The 25,725-nt window shown below is 38.9% G+C and overlaps 1 protein-coding gene across 1 annotated transcript in view; it reads right to left on the bottom strand.

Moving 5' to 3' along the window:
- Nucleotides 1-25,725, bottom strand: part of LOC109409153 (potassium voltage-gated channel protein Shaw) — a 125,128-nt gene that overhangs the window by 78,785 nt on the left and 20,618 nt on the right. The window contains exons 4-5 of the mRNA XM_062847598.1: nt 15,375-15,978; nt 14,210-14,299 (exon numbers count right to left, since the gene is read on the bottom strand). Of these exons, the coding sequence (XP_062703582.1) occupies nt 14,210-14,299; nt 15,375-15,978 (694 nt within the window). The remainder of the gene's footprint in view (nt 1-14,209; nt 14,300-15,374; nt 15,979-25,725) is intronic.

Genomic DNA, 25,725 nt, shown 5'->3' with positions numbered 1-25,725 from the left:
TTGGCTTTAATTTGAATTTTAAATGAGCCATTGATGCCACATCTGCAATGTGTCATTTATTAAAGAGGGTTTACCAAGTGGAAGCTTAAATCAAATTAACGGAATTTGGAAGGATTAATCGTTCAGTGATTGATTAAATCATTTTAAACAAACGTGAGAAGCTCGACGGATAAATTTTCTGCTCTTTTCAATAAATTCTCTTCATCCCTTCATGGAAATAACCCTCCCGAATAGTTCTTCAATTAAAGCTCATTAATCAATCTGCTAACAGGCATGCGATTTGCAGTGCCCGTGGATCACGGTAATTAATAAAGATTATGAAAAGGCTCTGTTCTCGGTATTTTGGGTAGTGTTTGACGGATACACTCAATAGCAATAGACATTTGCTGATGGATGTTCATATTCGGCTCAAAGATCAGCGCAAAGTCTCGGAAATGCTTTGACTACTTAGTCTTGCCTCTTACTATTTACCGATTGTTCTCAACAATTTTTCAGTAAAAAAAAAATCTCCTTAAAAATTTTCAAACCGAAATCGGATTGAAAAACAAATAACAAAATAGATGTGTTCATGCGAAAATGTGTGATTTTTTTTTTATTTTCGGATAGACCAAATTCTGGTATGTTGTAGGATGCCATTTTATTATAACGAAAATTCAATGAAGCACAAGAAAAGCATATTAAAAATATAACATATTGTAGTGGAGCACTACAAATGCGTAATAAAATAGGACGTAATATAACAACACACAACATACATTGAGCCCTGTTGCCTTAGAGGATAACAAATTCCAAACCCAGTAGTAATTTTTGTTGGTCCATCAGTCTTGCAACCGTATTTTTTTTTTTTTGAAAATTGCCTTTTGTTCACAGCATTGGTTGCCTTCATAGCTTGAGCTTTGTCGAGGAATTCCTAATCATAAGGGGGCATACTGAATCTCGTTTTAATATGAGACGTCTACACTTTAATGTCTCTGTTAGGGAAGGGTCTACATATGTCTTCTAGTTTACATTGTAGGTCATCAAAACGAGACTGATGAGATCTCATGATGCTCTATTTCGCCAGAGCGCTACAAAGGTACATTTAGCATGTGGCTATATTTACTTGGGTTTCCCAAAAGAATCCTCCATGTTTTTTTTTATGAATCCGTAAGAGAATTCTTTCAGGAAATCATCCACGGATTCAGAAATTGTTTCAAAAATTCTTTATAAAAAAAATAAAAGGTTCCTCCAAAAATTGCTGCCAGAATTTCTTTAGAAAATCTTCCACAAACTCCAGAAAGTCTTACTAAGATTCCTTCAGAGATATCTGGCGATTCATTTTGAAATTTCCCTGGGGCATCGTTCAAAAATTTCCTATGAGATTCCGCAACAAATTTTCCAAAGATTAGAAGTCCGAAGAAATCTTCTATGGATTTTAAAAGAAATCCAAGAATTCCTTCAGAAATTACTCCTGGAGTTTATTCTTAAAATATATCAAGCTTTCTTACAGAAACTCCTACGGCGTTTTTTTTTCTCGGATTTTTATAGGGATTCTTTAAAACAAATCGAAAGGGACCCCTTTCCCTTATGAATTTTTCAAATGAAATCTTCTAAGTAGATTTCTTTGGGTTACTACTGCAACTCTGCAACTCCGCCAAGAATAACTTCACAAATTTCCCCAGGAAATCGTTTAACTTTTCTTTTGCATCACGTTGGGAGTAGCTCGCTGAGGCAGTGCACGGTTTGGGTCAAAAAATGATCCTAATGGAGGGTTAAAAAATCATCGAAAATATCTCCAAAGACTCCTTCAGAAATTTCTACAAGGATTTTTTGAAGACGCTTACCTATGCCTTTCTCCAGATGTTCAGATTTTTTTATTTTTCAGAAAAACGTCCACAGATTTCATCAGGAATACTCTCAGAAAATCCTCTAAGATTTGAAAATACTTTTTTAATTAATCCGGGTTTTTCCTATAATTTCTTAAATAGTTTTTTTCTTGGAATTTCAATAAGTGCTTCCGAGAAGTTCCTCCAGGTATATACACTACCCGTCATAAGTACGGACTCACAAAAAGTATTGCAACAATATTGCATCACCCTGACTCACCTCGATATCTCCAAAACCTGAGGACTTACAAAGATGCTGTCTTCAGGAAAGTTATTCAGAAGACCAAAAGCAACAACTTTTCTGAAGGCGGCATTTTTGTAGGTGTTTTGGTTTTAGAGATATCGAGGTGAGTCAGGGTGATGCAATATTGTTGCAATACTTTCAGTGAGTCCGTACTTATGACGGGTAGTGTATCTATCTAGGAGTTGTTCAAGAAGTTCCTCCTGGGATTTTTCTTCGACTATTCCTTCAAAATTTATTCAAAATTCTTCCCAAAATTTCTAGAGAGACTCTACTGAAGATTTTTTTCAGCAGATCTGTTTTATCTCCAGAAACTTATTCAGAATGTTAGGGATTGCTTCAGAAATTTCAGCAAGGAATTTTTTCAAAAGTTCTTCCAAAAAGGTTTTCAGAAAATTATCTGAAAATTTCTTGAAAAATCTTACAGGGATTGCATCGGAAATGTTTCCCTGGGTTTCTCCAAGAATTCATCAAATAATTCCTTCAGATATTTTTGCAGAAATACCTACGTTTTTCTTTCTTTGAGAGAAATTGCTCTTGCGGTTCCATCAGAAACATCTCCTAAGATGTATCAAGAGATGCCTACAGAAAAGGTTCAGATATTCTTCCAGGGATTTTTCCTGGAGATACCCCTAAAAGGACATACTGGAAAAATTTGTAATTAGGCTGACATAAATTTCGATTTTCTTTTATGCACCCCCCCCCCTTCATCGAGAAAATTTCTTAACAAATCAAATGAGTTTGACGATTTTGCCTAATTGTTTGAGTAATATTTCAACAAATACATTTATTATCTATCATGTTAAATATAGTATGAGTTAAGAGCTCGGCACGGTCGCACGCTTGACGACAAACTGCGTCGATGCGATGCAAGTTAGAGATATCATTGTACCTCTAAAGGAATTCTCAGTTAAAAAATCTTATATAATTTCTGAAGGAAATTGTACACAAAAATCATTTTACTATTACCTGGAGAAATTGATGTAGGAAATCCTGCAGAAACAATAAAAGTCTTGGAGAAATTTTTTGAACAATTACTGAAAAAATAAAAGATTTTTAGAAGGAATCTTCGAAATAACACTTCCCGAGCAAAAGGGAATAACTTACAAATATCATGCAAAGAACAGCCTGTGCTCTAATACTTAAAATTGTTATAACTTTTTTTTATCAATCTGTATTACCGAGATTTTTAGCCCTGTGCTAGTTCATCTCGGGACCCACGCTTTACTTCCCTTCCGAAGGAAGAACTCACATTTTGCGAGTTTGTCGGGAGTGGGATTCGATCCCAGGTCCTCGGCGTGATAGTCAAGTGTTCTAACCATCACACCAGGTCCGCTCCACATTGTTATTATTAAAATATTCTACAAAATGTTATGAGAACATCACAATAACAATTGCAGGTATTTCAGCAAAGTTTTGTATTGATGTGGTATTTGCTGATTTAACAGTGAAATAATTGAGTAACAAGTTTTGCTTTTCCATCATGGAGCTGTTGAACAAAAGTACAAATTAATATTAAGAATTGTTATTACTTTATTATTCAATACCTTTTGAACTCAGCTTAAGATATGCATTAGCTATTGAAATAACAAGGATTGATATTTTCTAGGTATTATCCATACAAAATTATGGTTTTCGTTTTTGTTATTTTGCCTCTTATGTTCACCTAATGAAGGGCATATCGAGGTATGATAGTATTTAATATTAATACCTTGATATGTTATTCAGTTGTTATTCTTTTCTGCTCGGGTTGAATTAACCGGAGAACTCTCTGCAGGCTGTTATAGAAAAACTTCGTGAAAAATCCCTTGAAAAATGGATAGAAGTTTATCTGAAGAAATTATTTATGAAACCCCTGGAAGAACTTCCAGAAATATGTCCGAAAAAACCCTTAATAAATGTAGCAATATCTGAAGGAATCTCTGGAAAAATTCAAGCAATACTTTCAGGTAAAGTTTCTGAGGAATTTTCTGAAATTCTATAAGAAAATCGTAGAGGCATTTCTGAAAGAATCTTCGAATGTTTGTGATTTTTTTTCCTGGAATTGTATCTTTTACAAAAGCGTTTCAAGGAATTCCTGGAGAAACCTATGGAGAAACTCCTAGAAGAATTTCTTGAGAAATTTAGGAGACATCCTAAAAAAATAAAATCTCTTGTAAAAAAATCTGGCAGCATTTCTGGAGGAGTTCCTTCAGAAATGTTCGAAGAAATACATGATGGACCACATGCACAAATTTTGGAGAAACTTCTAAGGAAACTTGTGGACCAGTTTAAAGATGAATCTTTTGAGAAATTTCATGGAAACTCCTGAAGGAGTGTCATCCCGAGTAGGTGAGAAAATCTAACGAATAACACATTCAGTTATTAATAATTGAATTACTGACAAACAAATCTGATATTATTTAGATTGATCTCGTCTGCCCGGGATGAAATATTCCTGTGGGAATTCCTAAAAGAGTCTCTGGAGGGGTTCCTGGAAAATTTTCAAAGCAATCCATGACCAGGAATGCATTTTGAAGAGTTAATAAGAGAAATGAAAAAAAAAGAAATGCATGCTTAACTCATGCTCAGACTTTAGCGAGAAACTTCTTTCTGTAAACATTCCATAAAATGTTTGAAGAAATTTTCAAAGGAATACACGGAAGTAATGCTAGAAAGCTTTCTAGAGAAAAAAATCTTACAAAACTTAAAAAAAAAATCCAGCAAAATTGTCCGTTCCGCGATAAGTAATAAAGCATGGAGGGGTTTTCCCCGAATACTTCTTTATTACGCGCAATAGTGAAGTTCTTTATCTGGGGCGAACTAGTATAGAAGACGCTGTAATTTGGAAACTTTGAGTAACCAGCTCTGATTTCCAATCATCAATGTGTGAGTAAACCTGCTAACCGTATACATTCGGGGAGGAACAATACCCATCTCCCATGATGCTTTAGTTGAAAATGGTACCACAGTATTTACACACTGATGGTACGACTACTCCGAAGTAGTTAAGTCTATATCCAATGATTTCTGGAGCAAATAGCAAAACAATAACAATGTAAGAGAATCAGTCATTTATAAAGAAATTGCGCTGGAAAAGCAGAACTCCTAGATGAAACTCTGAGAGAGTTCCTAAATTTCTGATGGAACCGATGCATTGGAGCAGGTTCTAAAAGAATTAGAATTAATTTTTTTTTTTCAATTCTTATGATTTGTTTATGGGAATTTCTGAAGAAATCCTTGCTGGAATAAAATTTTGAAGTACTGAAGGATTCTTGGAGGTATTTCTAAAGAAATGAAGTAATTTCAGATTTTAAATATTTCCTTTAATTGTTTCAAGTGAAACCTCTAGTCGAGTTCCTTAAGAAATTTCATTTTTTTTAAATAACCGTTTGGAGGAAAACGGAAGCAAATTCAAGACAAATTTCAGAAGAAATAAAAAGAGGGTTTTTAAGACATTCCTAGAAGAATACCTTAATACGCTCCTTGGGAAACCTCTGGTGGAATTGCTGAAAGAATCAAATTCCAAATCGATAAACTGATGAGAGTTTTGATGGAAATTGTGGACGTGATTCTGCAGAAATCTCCGGAGAATTATCTGAGAAACACATGGATAAACTACTGTTAAGGCCATTACAAATATATATTTCACTTTTTGTCCCATCACTTTTTAGCTGGTTGAGGGGGGGGGGGCATAAAAATAATAAAGCATTTAGTCTGAAAAATATTTAAAACTCATCGGATTTGTTAAAGAATTCTTAGCAAGACCCGATATTTCGATAAATGTTTTCTTATCTGCCCCCCTCAAAATGTAAAATCTAGCAAAAAAATTGAAGGGGGGGGGGGGGACAAAAAGTCAAAATTAAATTTGTATCCACCTTATATGCTAAGAAAAATCGCTCGAGGAATTGCTTGAAACAGTTTTAAAGAAATGGTGACTAAATATTTTTGGAGAAGTTTCAGAATGATTTTATAAAATAATCAGCGGAAAAATATTGACAGATATTCCTAAAGAAAAACATGCAGGAATTCATGAAAAACTCCCAAGAAGAAATCCTGCTGGAACCACTAATATAAATTATGCAAGAATCTCTTGAAGAGGTCATGACGAAATTCCTTTAGACGTTCTTTCAGGAATATCCTATGGAATTTCTGGAGAAGTACCTGGTGAAGTTTATCAAGATATTCTTGGAAGCAAGTCCGTGCACAAGGGGGGGGGGGTTGGGTGTTAAACTCCCCCCCCCCCCCCATTGCCAACGCTTCATATACTAGGCGCCCCTCCGCCTTTTGCCGATATTGAGAAACCCCCCCCCCCCCCTTTGGCGCCACTTCTGTGCACGGGTCTGCTTGGAAGTATTTCTGAATAAATCTGAACAACGCTTTACGGCTTTCTGAAAGACTCCTTGGACAAATCTCTGATGAAATCGTTGGACTTATTTTCGCCGGAATCCATGTAGATTTTTTTGAGGAAAAATCTAGAGGACTATCTGGAACAATCTTTGGAACAATTTCTTAAGGAATCCCTGGAAGAATAATTTCTGAAAGAATCTCTATAGGAATCCCTGAAGAAGTATCCAATGGATATCCTGAAAGATTTCATGAAATACCTGAATTTGTTTCTCGAGAAAGGCCTAGAAGATTATCTAAAGGAATCTCTGGAATAATTTTGGTAAGCATGTTTTGGAGGAATTTCTATTGAAATCTGGGCAAGATTTTGTTTACAATTTCGGAAAACAATCTTTGATAAATTTCGGGAACAAAGAAGAATTTTTCAAATCCCTCAAGATAATGTCCAAATGAATCGTTGCACGATTTTTAAAAGGATCCGTGAAGAAGTTCCTTTAGGTATTTAGGTATGTAGGAATCACTGAACAAAAATTCGGAATACCTGAAAGAAGGTTTTTAAGGATTTTTGGAAGATTTTCTGATAAATCCCCGGAGGAATCTCTGGAAAATTTTCTAACGGAAAAAGCGAACTTAAATTTTAGTTCTGAACTAAATTAAGATTTTTTTTAAATATTTCTTTGCAGCACGTTTCTGCGCAACAATCAAACTACTTTGACCATAATTAAATGTCCAGAGAACCGAAAGTCGGTTTGTGCTGAAAAGTTGATCAATTGGTTACCCGCTGCTCGTGACTAATCGATCAACTTTTCAGCGCAAATAGACGTTCAGGTCGTGAGATTTGTGTTCTTGAAATTTTGAGTTGTGGCTTAGTCATATCTTCACCTTAACGTGAACCATGGATAATAAATCAAATTAACAACAGTGAAGAATAGGTTCAGATATATAAAGTACATAGTTGGAACCCCTTCCTGCGGTTAGCAACAATATATAGGTTCACTTCTTGAATTTGATTCAAAGTCCTGTGACTTGAAGAACAACATAAATCCTATCTCCACTACTGTTTCGTACACCGGTACCCAGTCAAATACTTTTTCTGATTTGGTATCTTTGTCCAAGCACCTTTTCTTTTTCCACCTTTCCGTGAACCATGTTCGCCCTGTGCTTACCATCGACTTCAGCATCCACGTGTAAGAAAAGCCCATTTTCAGTAATGATTGTTATTATTTACCAATTTCGCCCGGATCAACAATCCTAATGCGACTGTTTAGCCATAGCTTACGCGACCAGAGGCTAACCAACCAACCACCCCTTCACTAATCCCCACCCCAACCTGATAGGATTTACCACCAGGCCTTCCTTTTCCATGTTTGTCTTCTGTTTTCGCGCTGTTGTTGGGTTGATTGTGACGGGGCTGGTTCTGCACAATTCCTATGTGCACCAAAGTGCGCCTTCATCGTCGCTTTTTTCGCCTATCCACGACCGGAGGCTGCGGTAGTAGCACTCGGAAATCTCAGCGATAGGTTTTGTGAACAGTTGGTTGAAACGCACAATGGCGAAAAAATAAGTCAGCAAAAGTTGAGAAGGTTGCGAGTGGTTTTGGCCAGAATTGGTGCGATTGACTGTTACAGTCAACAAACACGCATGGATTACTTTTATGTCTGGTCGAGGAAGTGAACCTTCTTCAAGGTTCCATAAAAAAATGAGCTCTGAAGAAGAATCTATCTTTGCCGAAACGTCGACAAAGGTTTTAAAGTAATTGATGCAAGTTGAGGGAAGTAGAGAAGGTTATTGCGTTTAAGAAATGTGACGAATATACGTCAAATGCCGAGGGCTGTAAATCTCGGCAATAAAGATGATAATAGTGATCATAACGTCAAACGGATAATTCGGAGAATCATTGAGTTGCTTTATAACATTCGACAATTTTTTGGTTGTACATTTTTGTTGTTGCTGTTTTTTCTCATGAATGTAACATTATTGTTTTTTTTATTATTATTTAGATTGGGTTTGATTCTTTCGAACCCACATATTTTGTTCTGATTTTATTGCTTTAATATTTTTGGTGCTTTGAGAAGTTTTATATTTTCCGTCTATTGCATTTTCGACCTGTTCGCGTTTGAGATACACTTTTTGACCGACGACAGTGAACCACAACCACATTGCCGAGCCAGCAGCAATGCACAATTGTTATGTCAATATTAATCCCTTTTGCCGAACGTTCTACCCCGGCTGCGGTTCTTTTATCGCAATTTTTCTCCAACAACAACGGTAGAGGATATGGTAACAGCAAATGGCATTATCAATGGATGAATGTGATACCGAGTTTCGAAAGATGAATAGTGAGCATGGTTCTTAAATTTGTGTTTCGAAGAAAAGAGGCAAAATGTGTCGTGACCGACCAGGGTAGTGGTGGTGGTGGTCAGGAACGAAAGTAAAAAAAAAACATAAGCACTTAATCAAATATATAACGCAAAGAACAAATGGTTGTCCAGGGAAAAATTGTCATTCAGGAACGGGAAACAATTTCCAAACTCGGGACCGGGTCGGGATTGGGAAGTTGTTGTGTGAAAGAGAAAAGTTGAAAGTTATTGCGATTATACTTTGACAACGGAACAAAAGCTGCTTTTGTTGGATGTGTGAAGGGTGGGATTTCAATGAAATAGCGTGAATGTAAAAAAAAATGAATAAACGATTTTAAAGACGAACTTTTGTTATTAAAGTGAAGTGCAATGAATTTAAATTTTTGCATTGTTAAAATGTGGCTGATTTAAAATAGCTTTACAGTGGTTCAGAAAGAGAAATAAATCGAAAAAAAAATCTTCCTATGCAAAACATGTCAGCATATAATGACTGAACTTTTAGTGGCTTAAACGTTTATTCTAGAATTGTTTGATTCTTGAAATTTTTGGATTATTCTCAGAGGAATTCTTGAAGAATTACCTGAGGATCTCTTGGAGAATTCTCGTATAAATGCTTGGAGTAATTCCGGAGAAATTCTTGGGGAATTTTCTGAAATAACTGGGAGAATAACAGCACATTCTCAGAGTAATTCTTGGAAAATTCCCAAAGGAATATTTGGAGAATTTTTAGAGGAAACCTTAGAAAATTCTCTGAGAAATCCTTGGAGGAATTCTTGGAGAATTCTCGAAATAACACTTGCAGTCTTCCCACAGAAATTCTCGGGAAATCCCGGAGGAATTCTTGGATAATTCAAGGTGGAATCCTTAAAAAATTTTTGGAGAAAACTCTTAGAAAATATTTTGAAGGAATTCCTGGAAAATATCGGAAAAAAACTAGGAAAATTCTTGGAGAATTCCCGGAGGAACTCTTGGAGAATTTCCAGAGGAAGTCCTGGAGAATGAAATATGTGAGAATTCCCAGAGAAAACTTTCGGAAAATCCCGTAGAAGTTCTTGGATAATTCTTGGAGGAATTTCCGGAAAAAAATCTTCGGAAATTTTCCTGAAAAAGAATTCTGGAAGGCATTCCTGGAGCAATTCTTGGGGAATTTCTGGAGGAATTCTTGGAGGAATTATTGAAGAATTTCTGAGATTTTTTTTTGAGAATTCCCGAAGGAATTCTTGGAGAGTTCTCGGAGGAATTCTTGAAAAATTTCTGGAAAACAATCTTAGAAAATATCTTGGAGAAATTCTGGAACATATCGAAAAAATCTCGGAAAATTTCCGGAGAAGTTCTTGGAGAACTCCCGAGGAAAATAGAAATTTGCGGGAATTCCTGGAGGAATTCTTTATTAGTTCCCGAAAGAATTTTTGGTAAATTCTCGGAGAAATTTTTAGAAAATTTCCGGAAAGAAATCCTGAAAAAAATCCTGGAGGAATTCTTGAAGAATTCCTGGAGAAATTCTTGTAGAACTCCTGGAGAAATCCTTGGAGAATTTCCGGCAAAAATCTGGGAAAATTTCGAGAAGAAATGTCGGGAAAAAAATCTTGGAAAATTAACGGAGAAATTCTTTGAGAATTCCCTGAGAAACCTTTGGATGATTCCCGGAGGAATTCTTGAAGAATTCCCGAAAGAATTCATGCAGATTCCCAGGAAAAACTTTTTGAGAATTTCCGGTAGAATTCCTGGAGGATTCCCGGAGAAATTCCTGGAGAATTAACGATGGAATTCTGAGGAAAACCACGCAGGAATTCTTGGATAATTCCTGAAGAAATTCTTGGATAATTCCTGAAGGAATTCTTGGGGAATTTCCGGAAAAAAATTATGGATAATTTCCTAAAGATATTCCAGGAGGAATTCTCAGAGAATTCTCGGATAAATTTTTGGGGAAATCCTGGAAGAATTCCTAGGGAGTTCCTGCAGGAATTCTTGTAGAGTTCCTGGAGGAAATCATGGAGAATTCCTGGAGAAATTCTCCAAGAATTCCTCCAGGAATTCTCCAAGAATTCCTCCAGGAATTCTCCAAGAATTCCTTCAGGAATTCTCCAAGAATTCCTGCAGGAATTCTCCAAGAGTTCCTCCAAGAATTCTCCGAGAATTCCTCCAGGAATTTTCCAAGAATTCCTCCAGGAATTCTCTAAGAAATCCCCCAGGAACTCTCCTAGAATTCCTCCAAAATTTTTTTCAGGATTGTTTTCCAGAAATTTTTCAAAAATTCCTTCGGGAATTCTCCATGAGTTCCTCCGGGATTTCTTGAAGAATTCCTCCTGTGAGGCTTCAAAAACTCCCCCAGAAATTCTCCAAGAATCCCTCCAGGAATAATCCTGAAATTGTTTATGAATTCCTACAGAATTTCTTTAAAAAATCCTCCACGAATTTTCCAAGAATTCCTCCAGGAATTCTCCAAGAATTTCTCCGGATATTCTCGAAAAATTCACCAGGAATTCTTCAAGAAATCCTCCAGGAATTCTTCAAGAATTCCTCCAGGAACTCTCCAAGAATTCCTTAAGGAATTCACCAAGAATTCCTTCAGGAATTCACCAAGAATTCCTTCAGGAATTCACCAAGAATTCATCCAGGAATTCTTCAAGAATTCCTCCAGGAATTCTTCAAGAATTCCTCCAGGAATTCTTCAAGAATTCCTCCAGGAATTCTTCAAGAATTCCTCCAGGAATTCTCCAAGAATTCCTTCAGGAATTCACCAAGAATTCTTTCAGGGCTTCTCCAAGAATTCCTTCAGGAATTCTCCAAGAATTCCTTCAGGAATCCTCCAAGAATTCCTTCAGGAATTCACCAAGAATTCTTTCAGGGCTTCTCCAAGAATTCCTCCAGGAATTCTCCAAGAATTCCTCCAGGAATTCTCCAAGAATTCCTCCAGGAATTCTCCAAGAATTCCTCCAGGAATTCTCCAAGAATTCCTCCAGGAATTCTCCAAGAATTCCTCTAGGAATTCTCCAAGAATTCCTCCAGGAATTCCCAAAGAATGCATTCCAGAATTCTCCAAAAATTTCTCCGGGAATTTCTTCAGGAAAATTTTTGAAGATTTGTTCCGGAAAACCCCCAAGAACTCCTTTGAGAATTATCCAAGAATTGCTCAAGGATTTTTTCCAGAATTCCTGCAGGAATTCTCCCAGAATTCCTCTAGGAATTCTCCAACAATTCCTCCAGGAATTCTCCAAGAATTTCTCCTGGAATTCTCCAAGAATTCCTCCAGGAATTCTCCAAGAATTCCTCCAGGAGTTCTCCAAGAATTCTTCCGGGAACTCCTTCAGGAATTCTCTCAGAATTCCTCCAGGAATTTTCTTAGAATTCCTCCAGGAATTTTCCAAGAATTTCTCCTGAGAGTTTCAAGAGTTCTTTCAGGTATTCTCCAAAAGTTCCTCCTGGAATTCTCCAAGAATTTCTCCAGGAATTCGCCAAGAATTCTCAAAGATTTCCTTTCCTCCAACAAATCTTCAGGAACTCCTTCAGTAATCAATTCAAAGTATTCTTCCTGGAATTATCCAAGAATTTCTCCAGGAATTCTCGAAGTATTTCTTCACTTATTCTTAAAGAATTCCTCCAGGAATTCTCCAAGAATTCCTCCAGGAAATCTCCAAGAATTTCTCCAGGAATTCTCAAAGAATTTCTCCACTAATTCGCATAGAATTTCTAAAGGCGTTCTCCAAGAATTCCTACAGGAATTATCCAAGAATTACCCCAAAAGTTCCTCAAAAACTCCTCCAGGAATTCTTTAAGAACTCCTCCAGGAATTCTCCAAGAACTCCTCCAGGGAATTTTCAAGGTATTCCTCAAATATATCCTCCAGAAATTCTCCAAGAATTCTTCCAGAAATTCCTACAGAATTCCTCCAGAAATTCTTAAAGAATTCCGCTAGAAATTATTAAAGAATTCTTCCAGCGGAATTCTTGGATGATTCCCAGTGGAATTCTTGGAAAACTTCCAGCGGAGTTCTTGGAGAGTTCCCATCGGAGTTCTGGGAGAATTCATAGCGGAATTCTTGGCGAATTTACAGCGGAATTCTTGGAGAATTCACAGCGGAATTCTTGGAGGATTTACAGCGGAATTCTTAGAGAATTTCCAGCGGAATTCCAGGAGATTTCCCAGCGGAATTCTTGGAGTATTCCCAGCGGACTTCTTGGAGAGTTCCCAGCGGAATTCTTGGAGAGTTCCCAGCGGAATTCTTGGAGATTTCCCAACGGAACTCTTGGAGAGTTCACAGCGAAATTTTCGGAGAATTCACAGCGGATTTTTTGGAGAATTCCCAATAGAACTCTTGGAGAATTCCCAGTGGAAGTATTGGAAAACTTCCAATGGAATTCTTGGAGAATTCCGAGCGGAGTTCTTGGAAAACTTCCAGAGGAATTTTCGGAGAACTTCCAGAGGAATTATTGGAGAATTCCCAGCGGAATTCTTGAAGAATACCCAGAGGAAGTCTTGGAGCATTTCTGAGGAAAATTTTGAACAATTTCTGTGGGATTTCTTGGAAAATTCCTGTGGGAATTCTTGGGGAGTTCCTGAGAGAATTTTTGGAGAATTCCTAAGGAAATTTTGGAAAATTTCTAAAATTATTCTTTGAAAAGTTTTTGAGGATTTTTTGAAGAAATCCTGTAGGATTTTAGGGGAATTCCTGAAGGAATTCTAGAAGAATTTCTTGAGGAACTCTTGAAGAATTCTTGGAAAAATTTTTGGAGAAATTTCAGGGGCATTTTGTGAGAATCGTCTAAGAATTCCAGGAGGAATCATTGAAAAAATCCTGGAGAAATGCCTTTATATTTTCACGGGAATTTCCGAAAATGATTCTGCGGATTCCTGGAAAAAATGTTGGGAAATTTGTGAAGAAATTCTGAGGAAGGCCAAGTTTTCCTTGAGAAATTTCTGTGAGAATTTGTTGAAGATTTTTTCGAAGGTTGTATGGCGCTTTCGAAAGTTATTTCAGGAGAACTTTGCTCTGGACCACTGTGAGCTGTATGGGGCTGTCCATTAACTACGTAAGGGATTTTTTACGATTTTTTGACACCCCCACCCCCCCCTTGTAAGATTTTTTGTATGGGAGCCAAACAATTTTTGTATGGCTCGTAAGATTTTTCAAACCTCCCCTCCCCCTATAAACCCTTACGTAATTAATGGATCGCCCCTATGGAAATAATTTTGCCACAACGTCGCTTCCGAAATGATTAATCTATCTCTATGCTTCCGTGTGTCACCTCCATCGAAAGTAATTGGGGTTGGCATCGAGTAGAGGTATGAGTGAAAAATGTGTTAAAAGACATGACAAAAAAGGAAATCGAAGGTGGATGTATGGCGGTGGCGGCTGGCGGTGAAGTAAAGCCAAAAAATGGAAAGCAATGTGGCAAATGGCAACAGGGCGTACTTACCTATTTTCGGACCGAGATCCTTTGTCTTCGTCTGGTTCATGCGGCGAGCCATCGGACCCGAACCGGGCATTCCCATAGCTCCCGGTTGTCCTGCATCAGTCGGATTCGATTCCGGTTGGGTTAAGCGAGCGGCGGTTGGGTGGGTGAAGGCGGTTTGGCGTGGTGGTCATTTTTGGTTTTTTGATTTGGCGTGAATACATTAAGTGGAGGCACGTGATAGGACGATGAATGGCAGGTTTTTGATATTTGTGGTATGGTTAGTGATGACGACCGGCGAAAAGAGACGAGAAAAGAAAAAAAAAAGGTGGAACCCTTTTTTGTAGTCTGAAAGGCAAAACGGCCGTAGTGGGTCGGGTGTCACGTCTGAAGGGGGTAACTCGATAGTTGAGGTTAATTACTGGCCTTTGGCCGAGTCAACAGATGGTTCGAAATAGGCTGACAAGGCTGATAATGCGCTTTTTGTTGAAGGGCTGGTGGCGAGAGTGCGACATTTCTCCGAAAATGATTTTCACGAAAGCTGTTTTCCCGCATGACCTTTGAGGAAAATTTACGATCTCTAAAAACATTTTCAAGTAAATTCTGCATCATAGCAATTCCTAGAAGAAATATGAAGAAATCCCAAGTAACAATTTGAAATACGATTTGTTTTTGAGAATCGTAATAAAACCTAAATGCTTTAATTGAGACTTCTTTGAATCTCATCGACCTGGAATTGTTGTTTGAGACTTGCAAGGTATTCCCTGATGGAATTTTTCAATAGAATGAATTTTTTCTATTAAATGGAACTTTCGAAAGAATTTCTAGGAGAAATTGCAAAAAAAAATATCATGAAGAATGGTTGGATGTTTTTTCCAAACAATCTTCCATGGAATTAAAAGGAAGAAAAAAAAAAGTTTTTTGAAACATTCCCGAAGATTTCCCAACGGAATTACTGGAAAATTCCATCCAGGAGTTCTTCGTGAAACTCCAAAAGAAAACCTTGAGAAAAACAATAGATTTTTTGGAGAAGTTACCAAATAAAAGTGATAGCTAATTTTTGAAAATACTAAATATTAAATAAACGGAAATTTTCCGTAGGTAAACATTCGGGGAAATCAGAATCGGAGAAATGTCGTATCCCAACAGCTGCTGATGATTTATTAACCAGTCATATACACACACTCACCTGCCACTCGTGGCGTCCGCAGCTGCTCAACCGGTATCACCCGTCGGCGTTTTTTCGGCAGTTTGGCCCGGGCTTGCGTGTGCGAGTAGTACATGGCAAAGTTGCTCACGATGACCGGCACCGGAAGAGCGATCGTCAGCACTCCGGCCAAAGCACACAACGCTCCGACAAACATCCCGATGTAGGTTTTCGGTGCCATGTCGCCATAGCCGACGGTGGTCATTGTGACCAGGGCCCACCACAGCCCCAACGGGATGCTGTTGAAATCGTTGTGCGGATTCGCCTGGATGCGCTCGGCGTAGTAGACCAGGCTGGCGAATATCACGATGCCCAGCACCAGGAAAAACACCAGTAGGGTTAGCTCCTTGGCCGAGGCGCGAAATGTCTGGATGAGGATTTTCAGCCCGGACGAGTGTCGCGTCAGTTTGAACAGTCTCATGATACGGATGATGGAGAAAAACTCCAGAATGTCGGCGTTCTCCAGATGGGAGGCGAATTTTTGCAGCACCAGGTCCACGTAGAAGCTCAGCGTGGCGATGTAGTCGATGATATTTACAGACGAAGTGATGAACTCGCACTTGTGCGGTGACGAGATGAAGCGAACCTGGGGGTGAGAAAAAATATGCATCTAATGAAACATCAAGTAATACAATATTACATATACAATTTGTATGTTAATAAAACGTTTAATAAACCTCTTCAAAATCGGATATCTCTCGAGTTCACTGCTGGTTCGTGCACCTTTAGATACTGCAGAAATTACGAATACCTCACTCAAGTTACGAACAGCGATATATTATTTCCTCCGCTTTTTTTTTTGCTTGTGTACAGCACCTAACTACCTCTCTCGCTTCTCCAAGTTCATCTTCCCTATTATTCTCATTGAGGTGCAGTTTCATCAGAGACTCTTTGACGCATTGCTCCATACAGTTCTTCGGGACTTCTTTTAAGGCGAAACTGGAAGCATTTCCTCATTTTTTTGGTTTTTGATTTTTTATTTAATAACGAAGCAATATTTTTAAAATCGGTTTTCGTGCGCATATAGAGTATGGATCAGGGTATGTTCTGTTTTTTTTTTACGCGGTAGAAAATGTTTTTCGTTATCGCAGAAACCATTTTTTAGTGAAATTTTGTTCAAATATGGTTTCTGCAAAAACGAAAAACATTTTCTACCGCGTAAAAAATTCAGAAGATACCCTGATCCACAGTCTACATGTGCACGAAAACCGATTTTAAAAATATTGCTTCGTTATTTAATAAAAAATCAAAAACCAAAAAATGAGGAAATGCTTCCAGTTTCGCCTTAAAGGAACTTCATCAGAAATTTCTTTAGAGATTCCTCTGCGTATTTCTCCAGTTTTTTAACTTTATTTTATTCTTATCAATGAAAGTTCAAACTGAAACAAAATTTTTACATGGATTTCTCCAGTGGCTCTGTAGATTTTTTCATGGTTTCCCGGAGGAATGCTGAGAGAATTCCCGAAGGAATTTCAGTATAATTCCCGGAGGAGATTTTGAAGAATTCCAGGCGAAGTTCTTGGGGAATTCCCGAAAAAAAAAATCAAGGAGAACTTCCTTAGATATTCCAATTTTCGAATTAATTTCAGGAGAATTCCCGAAAGAATTCTGGAAAAAGTTGCAGAGGAATTGTGGGAGAATATCCGGAGGTATTCTTAGATAATTTCAGGAAGACTCTTCGAGATTTTCCAGAAGAACTTTAGCAGGACTCCCGGTGGAATTCTTGGAGAATTCCTGAAGGAATTCTGGGAGGGAAAAATTCTATGAGAACTTCTAGGAGAATTCTCGAAGTATTTTTAGGATATTCTCGGAGAATTTTTTGGAGAATTCGCTGAAGAATTTGTGGGAAATGTTAGATTCATGAAAAAATAGTTAGAGGATTACTGGAGAAATTCTTGAAGAATTCACGTACACATTTTTGGTAAATTCCCGGAGAAAAATTTGAAGAAATTCCAGAAGAATTCGTGGAGAACTCCTTGGGTGTTTCCCGGAGAAATTCTTGGATAATTCAAGCGGGCGCTCTTGAAAAATTTCCAGAGGAATGATTGGAGAGTTTCCGGAGGAATTATTGAAGAAATTCCGAAGGAAATCTTGGTTAAATAACTTAGGAGTTCTTGTAGAATTTGCGGAGGAATGCTTTTGAAATTTTTGGAGAATTGCCAGAGATGAACTCCTGGGCAATTTCCAAAGAAACTCTTGGAGAATTCTTGGAGATTTGTAGAGAAATTCTCGTAGAATTCCTCGAGGAATCCTTGTAGAATTCCTCGAAGAATTCTTGGAGAATTCCTAGAAGAATTCTTTGAGAATTCCTGAAGAATTCTTTGAGAATTCCTGAAGAATTCTTGGAGAATTCCTGAAAAATTTTCAGAGGAATTCCCGGAAGTCTTCCTGGAGAATTCCTGGTAGAATTCTTGGGAAATTCGCGGAGGAGTTCTGGAGAAATCTCGGATAAATTGTGGAGCCTCGTGGCCGTGCGGTTAGCGTCACCAAGCGTATAACCGTACCATGCCAAGGGGTGAGGGTTCGATTCCCGCTCCGAGTGATGAAACTTTTCTCAAGAAATGTTTCTTCCTCGTATCCACTGGTGCTCGTAATGTTTGTCGTGTCCGTTGTCTAGTGTTAAGTTTCGTTCAGTCTGTACAGCCTCTGGCTGAAGACGGTGTCCGTGTCTTTTTTTAAATTCTTGGGGAATTCCCGAAAAAATTCTTGGAGAATCCTCGGATAAATTCTTGTAGAATTTCTTGAGGAATTCTTGCAGAATTTCTTGAGAAATTCTTGTAGAATTTCTTGAGGAATCTTTGAAAAATTCCCGGAGGAATTCTTGTTGAATTGCTTGAGGAATACTTGAAGAATTCCTGAAGATTTTCCAGATGAGTTCCCGGAGAAATTCTTGGAAAATCAACGGAGAAATTCTTGGAGAATTTCCGGATGAATTCTTGGGGAATTTCCGAAGGAATTCTCGAAGAATTTTCGGAGGATTTCTTCATTTCTCCAGAAATTCTTCAAGATATTCCTTCTCCTATTTTCACCCAGAAATATCTGAGCACATCATAAAGGAGTTCGTTCATCTAGCGAATTCCTCAAAAGTTTTTTCAAAGATTACTCCACTTTTTTTAGTAATTCCTCAGAAATTTTTTCAAGAAATTCTCAAGTTGTTCCTCCGAGTATTCATCCCGCAATTTCTCCAACGATTCCTTCAGAAATTCAGATTTTTTCTTCACAGGAATGCTTTCTAAAATTTTTTTTGGAGCTTGAAGAGGTTCTGGAATTCCTCCGGAGATTCTGTCAAACATTGCTTCAGAAATTTCTCTAGATTGTTCTCACGAGATTCGCCTCAGAAGTTTCTCAAATATTTCTTCAGAGATTGCACCACAAACTTCTCTCGGGATTCATTGAGGTCTTTTCTTTGCAGGTTCGAGAGTTTAGTGATTCCTTCAAGAATTCCTCCAGATTTGTTTCCATTTTCTGCTGGGTTTCCTTATAAGGTTCCTGAAGCGATTATTTAAAAAAAAATGATTCAGCGTGCATACCGTTTTCGTTACACTAAATGTGATTTCCCGCGTGGCTTCAAAGTTGTCCTTAAGTTATCCGGTGTGCTAAGGTTTCTGGGACCTTGGAGTACACGTGTGTCCCAGAAATCTACCTAAATCTCCCTGTAAGAAACCTGTCGGAGACTCACCGCGGCCAGAAAGATTCCATTCCGGACATACGCACCGTCGACTTCGTCCATCGGAAGGGCAAACGCCCGGGTGCCGCCAAGTTTTGTATCCTTGTGGAAGTGTCTCCGGGAATCCATCCACCCGGCTACCACGTACTGTCCTCCGTCATATCGGAATCGGGACCAAACCGGCCGTCACAGCCGAGAGCCGTCCACGAGTCGCCGAGCAGGATATCGAAGGCCCCAGTGAGCCATTCCGCCACAATGTGTCTACGCTCCGCTCTCTGCCAGCTCCGTCAGCGGCCAGATTCTTCGATCCAAGCCAAGCCAGCCGTCCCTGTCGATCACCGTCCACGTTGCCCGTTGTAGTCAAAGAGGCGTTGTAAGTCAAACCCACCTGACTGCCGGCGCTTAGACCGGCGGTCAGGGGTTTAAGTCGGTCCTCCGAGCGGTTCCGGGGTCAACTAGAGGCTTATAACGTTTTGCAATAAATTATTTTAAGCACTCCAGTTTCAGAAGCCTTCAGAAATGTATATATATAGCTTCATTCAAGAACTTCTCCAATACCTTTGTCTGCAGTTTCTGCTCGGATTCTTGCAGACATTATTTCCAGGATTCCTCCAGAAATTTTTCTGAGGTTTGTTTCAGAAATTCCTCAAGAGTGTCCTTTAGAAATGTCTTTCGGGATTTTTTTAAAGAGACTCCTGCAGGAATTTTTCCTTGAATTCCTCCAAAAGTTTCCCATAAAATTCATCTGGGACTTTCTCTAGAGCCATGTGAAGGAGTTCCTCCAGGTATTTCCTAGCTGAGCTTCAAAAATTATTTCAGTATGAAGTGTGGACTGTAACTCCCTGCAGCGCCTCTGAACCTCCAAAAATGCCCCCGAGAATCACCTGAAATATCCTGGGATTCACCCACTACCCTCTTAAATTCCCTATAGAGCTTCTGAGACACCCTAATACCCATATTATATCACTGGAACGCTCCTTAACCTTCCCGGAATCCCTTGAATGCGCATGAAGCATCCTGTAAAGCTTCCGCATTTTCCTTAAATCACCTGAAACGCCCCTTAATTCCCGAGAATCCCCCTGAAACACCTCTGGAACACATTTGAATGCCCTTCAAGTCCGTTGGAGCGTTCTTAACCCGGGAGCGGTCGCGTCGTGTACTGAGTACACGCACCATGAAAAATGCACGCTTGCGGTACACAGCATGAGCGCGGCGTCGTTGCAGGTAGTCAAATACGCGACTGCTCGAGGGTTAACACTCTTGAAACTCCTTGGGCCCCCAGGGACGCCATGAAACCTCTCTGAACATCTCTGAAACCCCTTGAAACCTCCTGGAACGCTCCTGAATTTCAAATCCAAGAGTACGGACCAGAATGCGTGACGGCGTTCACGGAGTGGTGGCTTGGGTTATCATATCATGCTTATTTGGGTATATTTCGGTCGGGCTTGATGAGTAGTACTCAAAAATAAATATCCGGAGCCATTTCAAAATCCCAGGTGGTGGAGCGGAATCCAAAATGGCGGAAATGGAATGGTAGTTTAAGATCTGATACCAAGCAATATGGGTATCTATCGATCGGACTTGATGAGTAAAAGGGTAGAGGGTCAGGGTAAATGGTAGTGTAGTGTAGAGGGTTTGGGTGAAGGATGGTAGAGCGGAGGGTGGAATGGTGAGTAAGGTAGGGTGAAGGATAGTGTAAAGGGTAGGATAGAAGGGTCATGGTAGAGGTTAGAGTAGAGGGTAGATGGTAGGACAGCGGGCTTAGATGGAGGCACATAGCATAAGTGAAACTGGCTTAAAATGTTGAAGCCTTGAAGGTATGGTAGGATGTAGGATAGAGGTTATAGTAGATGGAGGGGTAGTGGGTAGGGCAGGGTAGGGTAGGGTAGGGCAGGGTAGGGGGCTGTTCGGGTTCGTTTGGAAGTTGACCATCAATGTTAACTTCTTTTCCCGATCAGCCTAGATAGCTGTGTAGTGTCGGTAGCGGTTGCCTCAATTGGCTAAGAATAACACTACTGACCGCCTGATCCAGTGGTAAGAGTCCACTAAACAGGTGACCCCTAATTCATGGTGTTATGCGGCTTTATACTTAACGTGCAAAAGAATGAATGGTTAGAGGGGTCTAATAAAAACCTAACCACAAACGGAGCCTGTGGAGAATTAGGGCGTCCTCCACAGTATTACGCCCTTACTGCGCTAACCGGAGCAATGGTGCAGTGGACCTTGCTTTTCTCCGAGATAATCAGTTGCCTTTCTTAAGTCTCGAATTTGAGGCTAAATAAGGGCGGGGTTATTCAAATGTTGTTAATTAGCTTACATTACTGCCCATATGGGTTCGCTTAATGCGTTTTCGCCATTGGCGTTTTTCAATTGACACCGATTTGGTTCGTTGTTGATGTTTCCTTTTTGTGCTGTGTTTGTGAAGAGTGTAATCCTGTCTAGTTTGGGTAGTGGCTACGACCTCAGATCAATTTTCAGCGTAAAAAGTGTATGTAGCCCAAGTGAATCTACTTCAAAAAGTTCAATTTCGTAGGGTAATTTCCGTATAGGTTACCTTGTGAACCCAGCTTTGCTTTTTTCATTATAGATGAACTGTCGTGCCTCGAGCAAGCTCTATTTGAGAATAACGTTAACAGTATGTTTCAACTTATCCTTATGGATGCCTTCAAGCAAGCTCTTGTTTTCAGCATCTTTTCGCTGATATTTGGCATCTGAAGTAGCTCAAACATTGGTTTGAGATGCTTCACTTTGATGGAATACTTAGGTAGTACAGTTCATGGTTAACTTAACATAGAATTGCACCTAACCCAACTCTGCAAGAGCAGAATTTGTCATGAGTTGACTGATTGGCATGTGTCAGATGAGGACTCTCCATTTGACCTTTTTGCACTTTGGAGTGTTCCTTCGCAAACTTTGCGTATTCAGGCGTCCCTGCTCAAGAAGCTAGGGAACCTGTAATAATTGGTTGCGATCACATTTTATGGATAACTCGCTTCCATTGCTACTCCAAGAGAGTTTCATTATGGTTTTGTTATTACAACGCCCTGTATTGTGGTATACCATAGCTACTGCTTTGAAAGAAGCTTGTCCTCTGCGGTCTGTGCGGACCGAAAGAGGTATTCCTGAATGGAACTCGGACCTGTTCAAGTTCGAAATATTTTCGGATAAACCAGTCTTTTGTATAGCTACGAATCTTTAGCTTCTACCCCAAGGATTGTAGCTATAGAATCGATTAAGTGAGCACTAAAAAGCTCTACTTACTTCAAATCTCCTGGAGCAAATGGGGCTTTGTCCTATTTTTCTCCAGAGGGATTTGAGCTTTTCAAACATGTTTTGAACTCTTGTAGTTTTCTATTGGATATTTTCATGGCGTGAAATTACTTTGTAGTTTTATCCCGAAAGGGTGCGTGCGTTGTAAAAAGAAGGAATATGTTCCAGATTTATCTGGTTACGTCGTTCCTTCTTAAATGCTCGAAACGCATTATCGATTATCACATCTGTGATGTTCGTCTGGCTAACATGCCTGTTCATGTGAACTCACATGTCTCCCAATTTGGGATGTCCACAGTGACTCTTTTACACAAAGTTGTATACGTTTTCAAGAAAGCACTCGCTCAAACGTAGTTTTTGCTTGGGTGATTTCTTGAATATTGAGGATGCTTTTGATGACGTGCCTTTCTATGTCATATTGAAAGTCGCATGACGTCGCAAGCTACCTCCAATGAGCTATAGGCTCTTTTTACGCTTATGCGTTTTACAGTGTCCTTTCCAGGGCACTGATTAACCCCGTTGTGGTATGAGCTATGAGCTCTCAATGCGCTTATGCGTTCATTCCCTCTTCTAGGGCACCCCTTCCTATTTCATCACCTTTCCCTTTCCCAATTTCCATCCCTTGTCCCATTCTCCCTCAGGTAAATGATGAAATAGGCTCATATGTATGGCGATGGCACAAATGTCCCAAATGGAGGATAACGTGCCTCTGGAGCCGGCCTTCTGATACCTGATACCTGATATGGTTGGATGTAGGATAGAGGTTATAGTAGATGGAGGGGTAGTGGGTAGGGCAGATAGAAGGGTTGAGGGTTAGGATAGAGCATATGTAAGAGGACTGGAATAGAGGGCAGAGAAAACGGTATGGTAGAGGGTAGAGAGTAGGGTGAAGAATTGAGATGATATTAGGTCGGATGAGATTTTTCGAGATACCTTCAGGCAAGCCCGTGCTCAAAAGAAGGGTTTTAAGGGTCAAACCCCTCCTATTTCCAAATGTCCAAATACGAGGTACTCCTCCACCTTTTGCTGAAATTACGAAAATCCCTTCCCTTGCGGCCTTTTTTTAGCACGGGCCTGCCTTTTCGGGATTTTTTCAGACATTCTTCTCGAGAATCTTTCCAGGATTCCTCCTTAAGATGTTCAGCAAATCAGTTTTATAAAATTGGTCATGAAAATCTTAAACTTAAAATGTTACTTGGGATCCCAAGTTGGTCAGCTCTATAAGAGATTTTCATGACCAATTTTATTAAACTTCTATTCTAGTGCTTGCACAGCCAGTATTGAAAAGCATCCTGAAAATATCAGAATTTCTTCTGAAATTTTCTTGTCAATATTAATATTTGCAGCAAATCAGCGATGATATGATACAAATATTAAAACGGCCAGGCCCACTGTGCAGACTATTGGATTTGAAGATAATTCAAAAAATTATGGCAATCAGATCATCCACTTATGAATAACATGGTTGACACAAGCTTTCAAATTTGGTTATTGAGGAAACGGGGACAACCGTACCAACCGTTTCTTTATCAGGGGAATAATGTTTAGATACAGAATCGTTGGGAGTGGTGTAGCTAAGAAGGTTAATACGCACTCCATTGGTATGTCCACTCCTGGGATGGAACACAGGTATTTGATCCATGTGTCCAGGCTCGAAAGCCTAGGCTTAAGCGCCATTACTCGCTCTCTGAAACGAGAATAAAATAGTATAACAGATCCCACCCCCTGTTAATGCTATATACTTTTAAAATATTCAAAATTTTTATAATAAAGAAAAAAAATAGAAAGATATCACCGGATTCAGGTTTTATTTGAAGTGTCATTCTGAATTGATGCGACATCAGCAATGCCACAATGAATGTGGAACTCTCCGACCCCGATTCCGGTTTTATTCGGATCCACTGTTCTGCTACACGTGAAATGTTTAGATGGAAAACAATCCCTTGCATGTTGAATTAATTTTATGTTTTCGGTTAGTAGGGAGTTTTCCTAGCGACACTGATTTTCTTCCTATTTCCAAACACACTTGAAGCACTCCCACCTTCACAATTAATTTTCCAATTCAACGAAATGCAAGGTGAAACATAAATAAAGCCTTCCTGCCGATTCGCACTTACGGAAATATCGCGCGTCCCTTGCATCACTTTTTGAACGAACACTCGGGGTTAGGGAACAACTTTCGCGAAAATTTTATCTCCTGTCTTCCGTATCAAAAAGGCTCCAGGTAGTGAATTTCAATATACATCCCAATATCGGCTACCAACACTTAACTTCACACTAATGCAAACACCCAACAAATTCCGTTAATCACTCGCGTTCGGCTTCCGGATGGTACCTATATCACCAGCCGATTTTTTACCGAAACCAAAACAGGAGAGTGAAAAAACCGTGACAATTAAAACAAAAACACGTCCGATCGCGGCGATGCCTACTTCGATCTCTCATGACCAATTTTATTAAACTTGCAATAAAACTGATTTATACATCAAAACCTCTTGATATCCTCTTTAAGAATACCTACCGGCTAAATGGACCACTCTTAAAGAGGTGTTGCAAACCGGTTTAAGAGAAGCAATAACACCGTTTAAAAACCTGGTTGAAAAATTTCCCATATACGAAAAGAGGTTATGATGACTGATGTTACTTTTTTCTTAACAAAAACTATAACCGCTCAAGATGCAGAGAAGCTTCTTCAATAGCAGGTATAGTTCAAGACGAGACATCATTCGCATGAAGAAAGCGATTATTTCAATGTCATATTTTAGTAGTCATTGTGTTGCAAGGCTTATGCGCATTCAATTTTACCGTTAATATTGGGGTTGCAGAAACATAAAACTAATGTGCTCGAAAATATTGAATATTATCATCTTGGAATGAAATTTTATTAATTTAGTAATACTGTCTGGAATAACAGGAAAACTCAGCTGAGAGAGTTTATTTATGTTAGCATGTTATGGAAATGACGGCGAACTATCAATGTATTGCTAATTTGAGCAACATTATTAGCTATTTTCCATTTTCGTTATCTAATGCTTCAATATGGCGACGACCATGATTAGCGAAAATAAAACGAAAGCAAACTTACTTTTATGATGACCGCAATAAACCTAGCAGTGTCATAGTTTCTGCTTTTCCATCAAGAGATGTCGTTACTAATTGAACGGATCCCCATATGTTGAGAGTTATAACAGTTTTATTGTGATAATAATGAATGCCAGAAGGATAAAATATCGAAGAGTTTTGTTTACTCTTGAAATCTGGATTTATAGTTATCTTCAAGTATACTATAAAACATTTAATAAATGATTTTCATAAAAGTCGTCATAAGTTAAAGCTGTGAGTTTTAGTCATTATTGTAATAAGACCCTTATAAAAATCAAAGACCTGTGGGAAACC

This window comes from Aedes albopictus, chromosome 2, assembly GCF_035046485.1.
Source record: "Aedes albopictus strain Foshan chromosome 2, AalbF5, whole genome shotgun sequence".
In the NCBI taxonomy this organism is placed as follows: Eukaryota; Metazoa; Arthropoda; class Insecta; order Diptera; family Culicidae; genus Aedes; species Aedes albopictus.
Note: the sequence above shows the minus strand (reverse complement) of the source record. Positions and strands in the feature narration are given on the sequence as shown.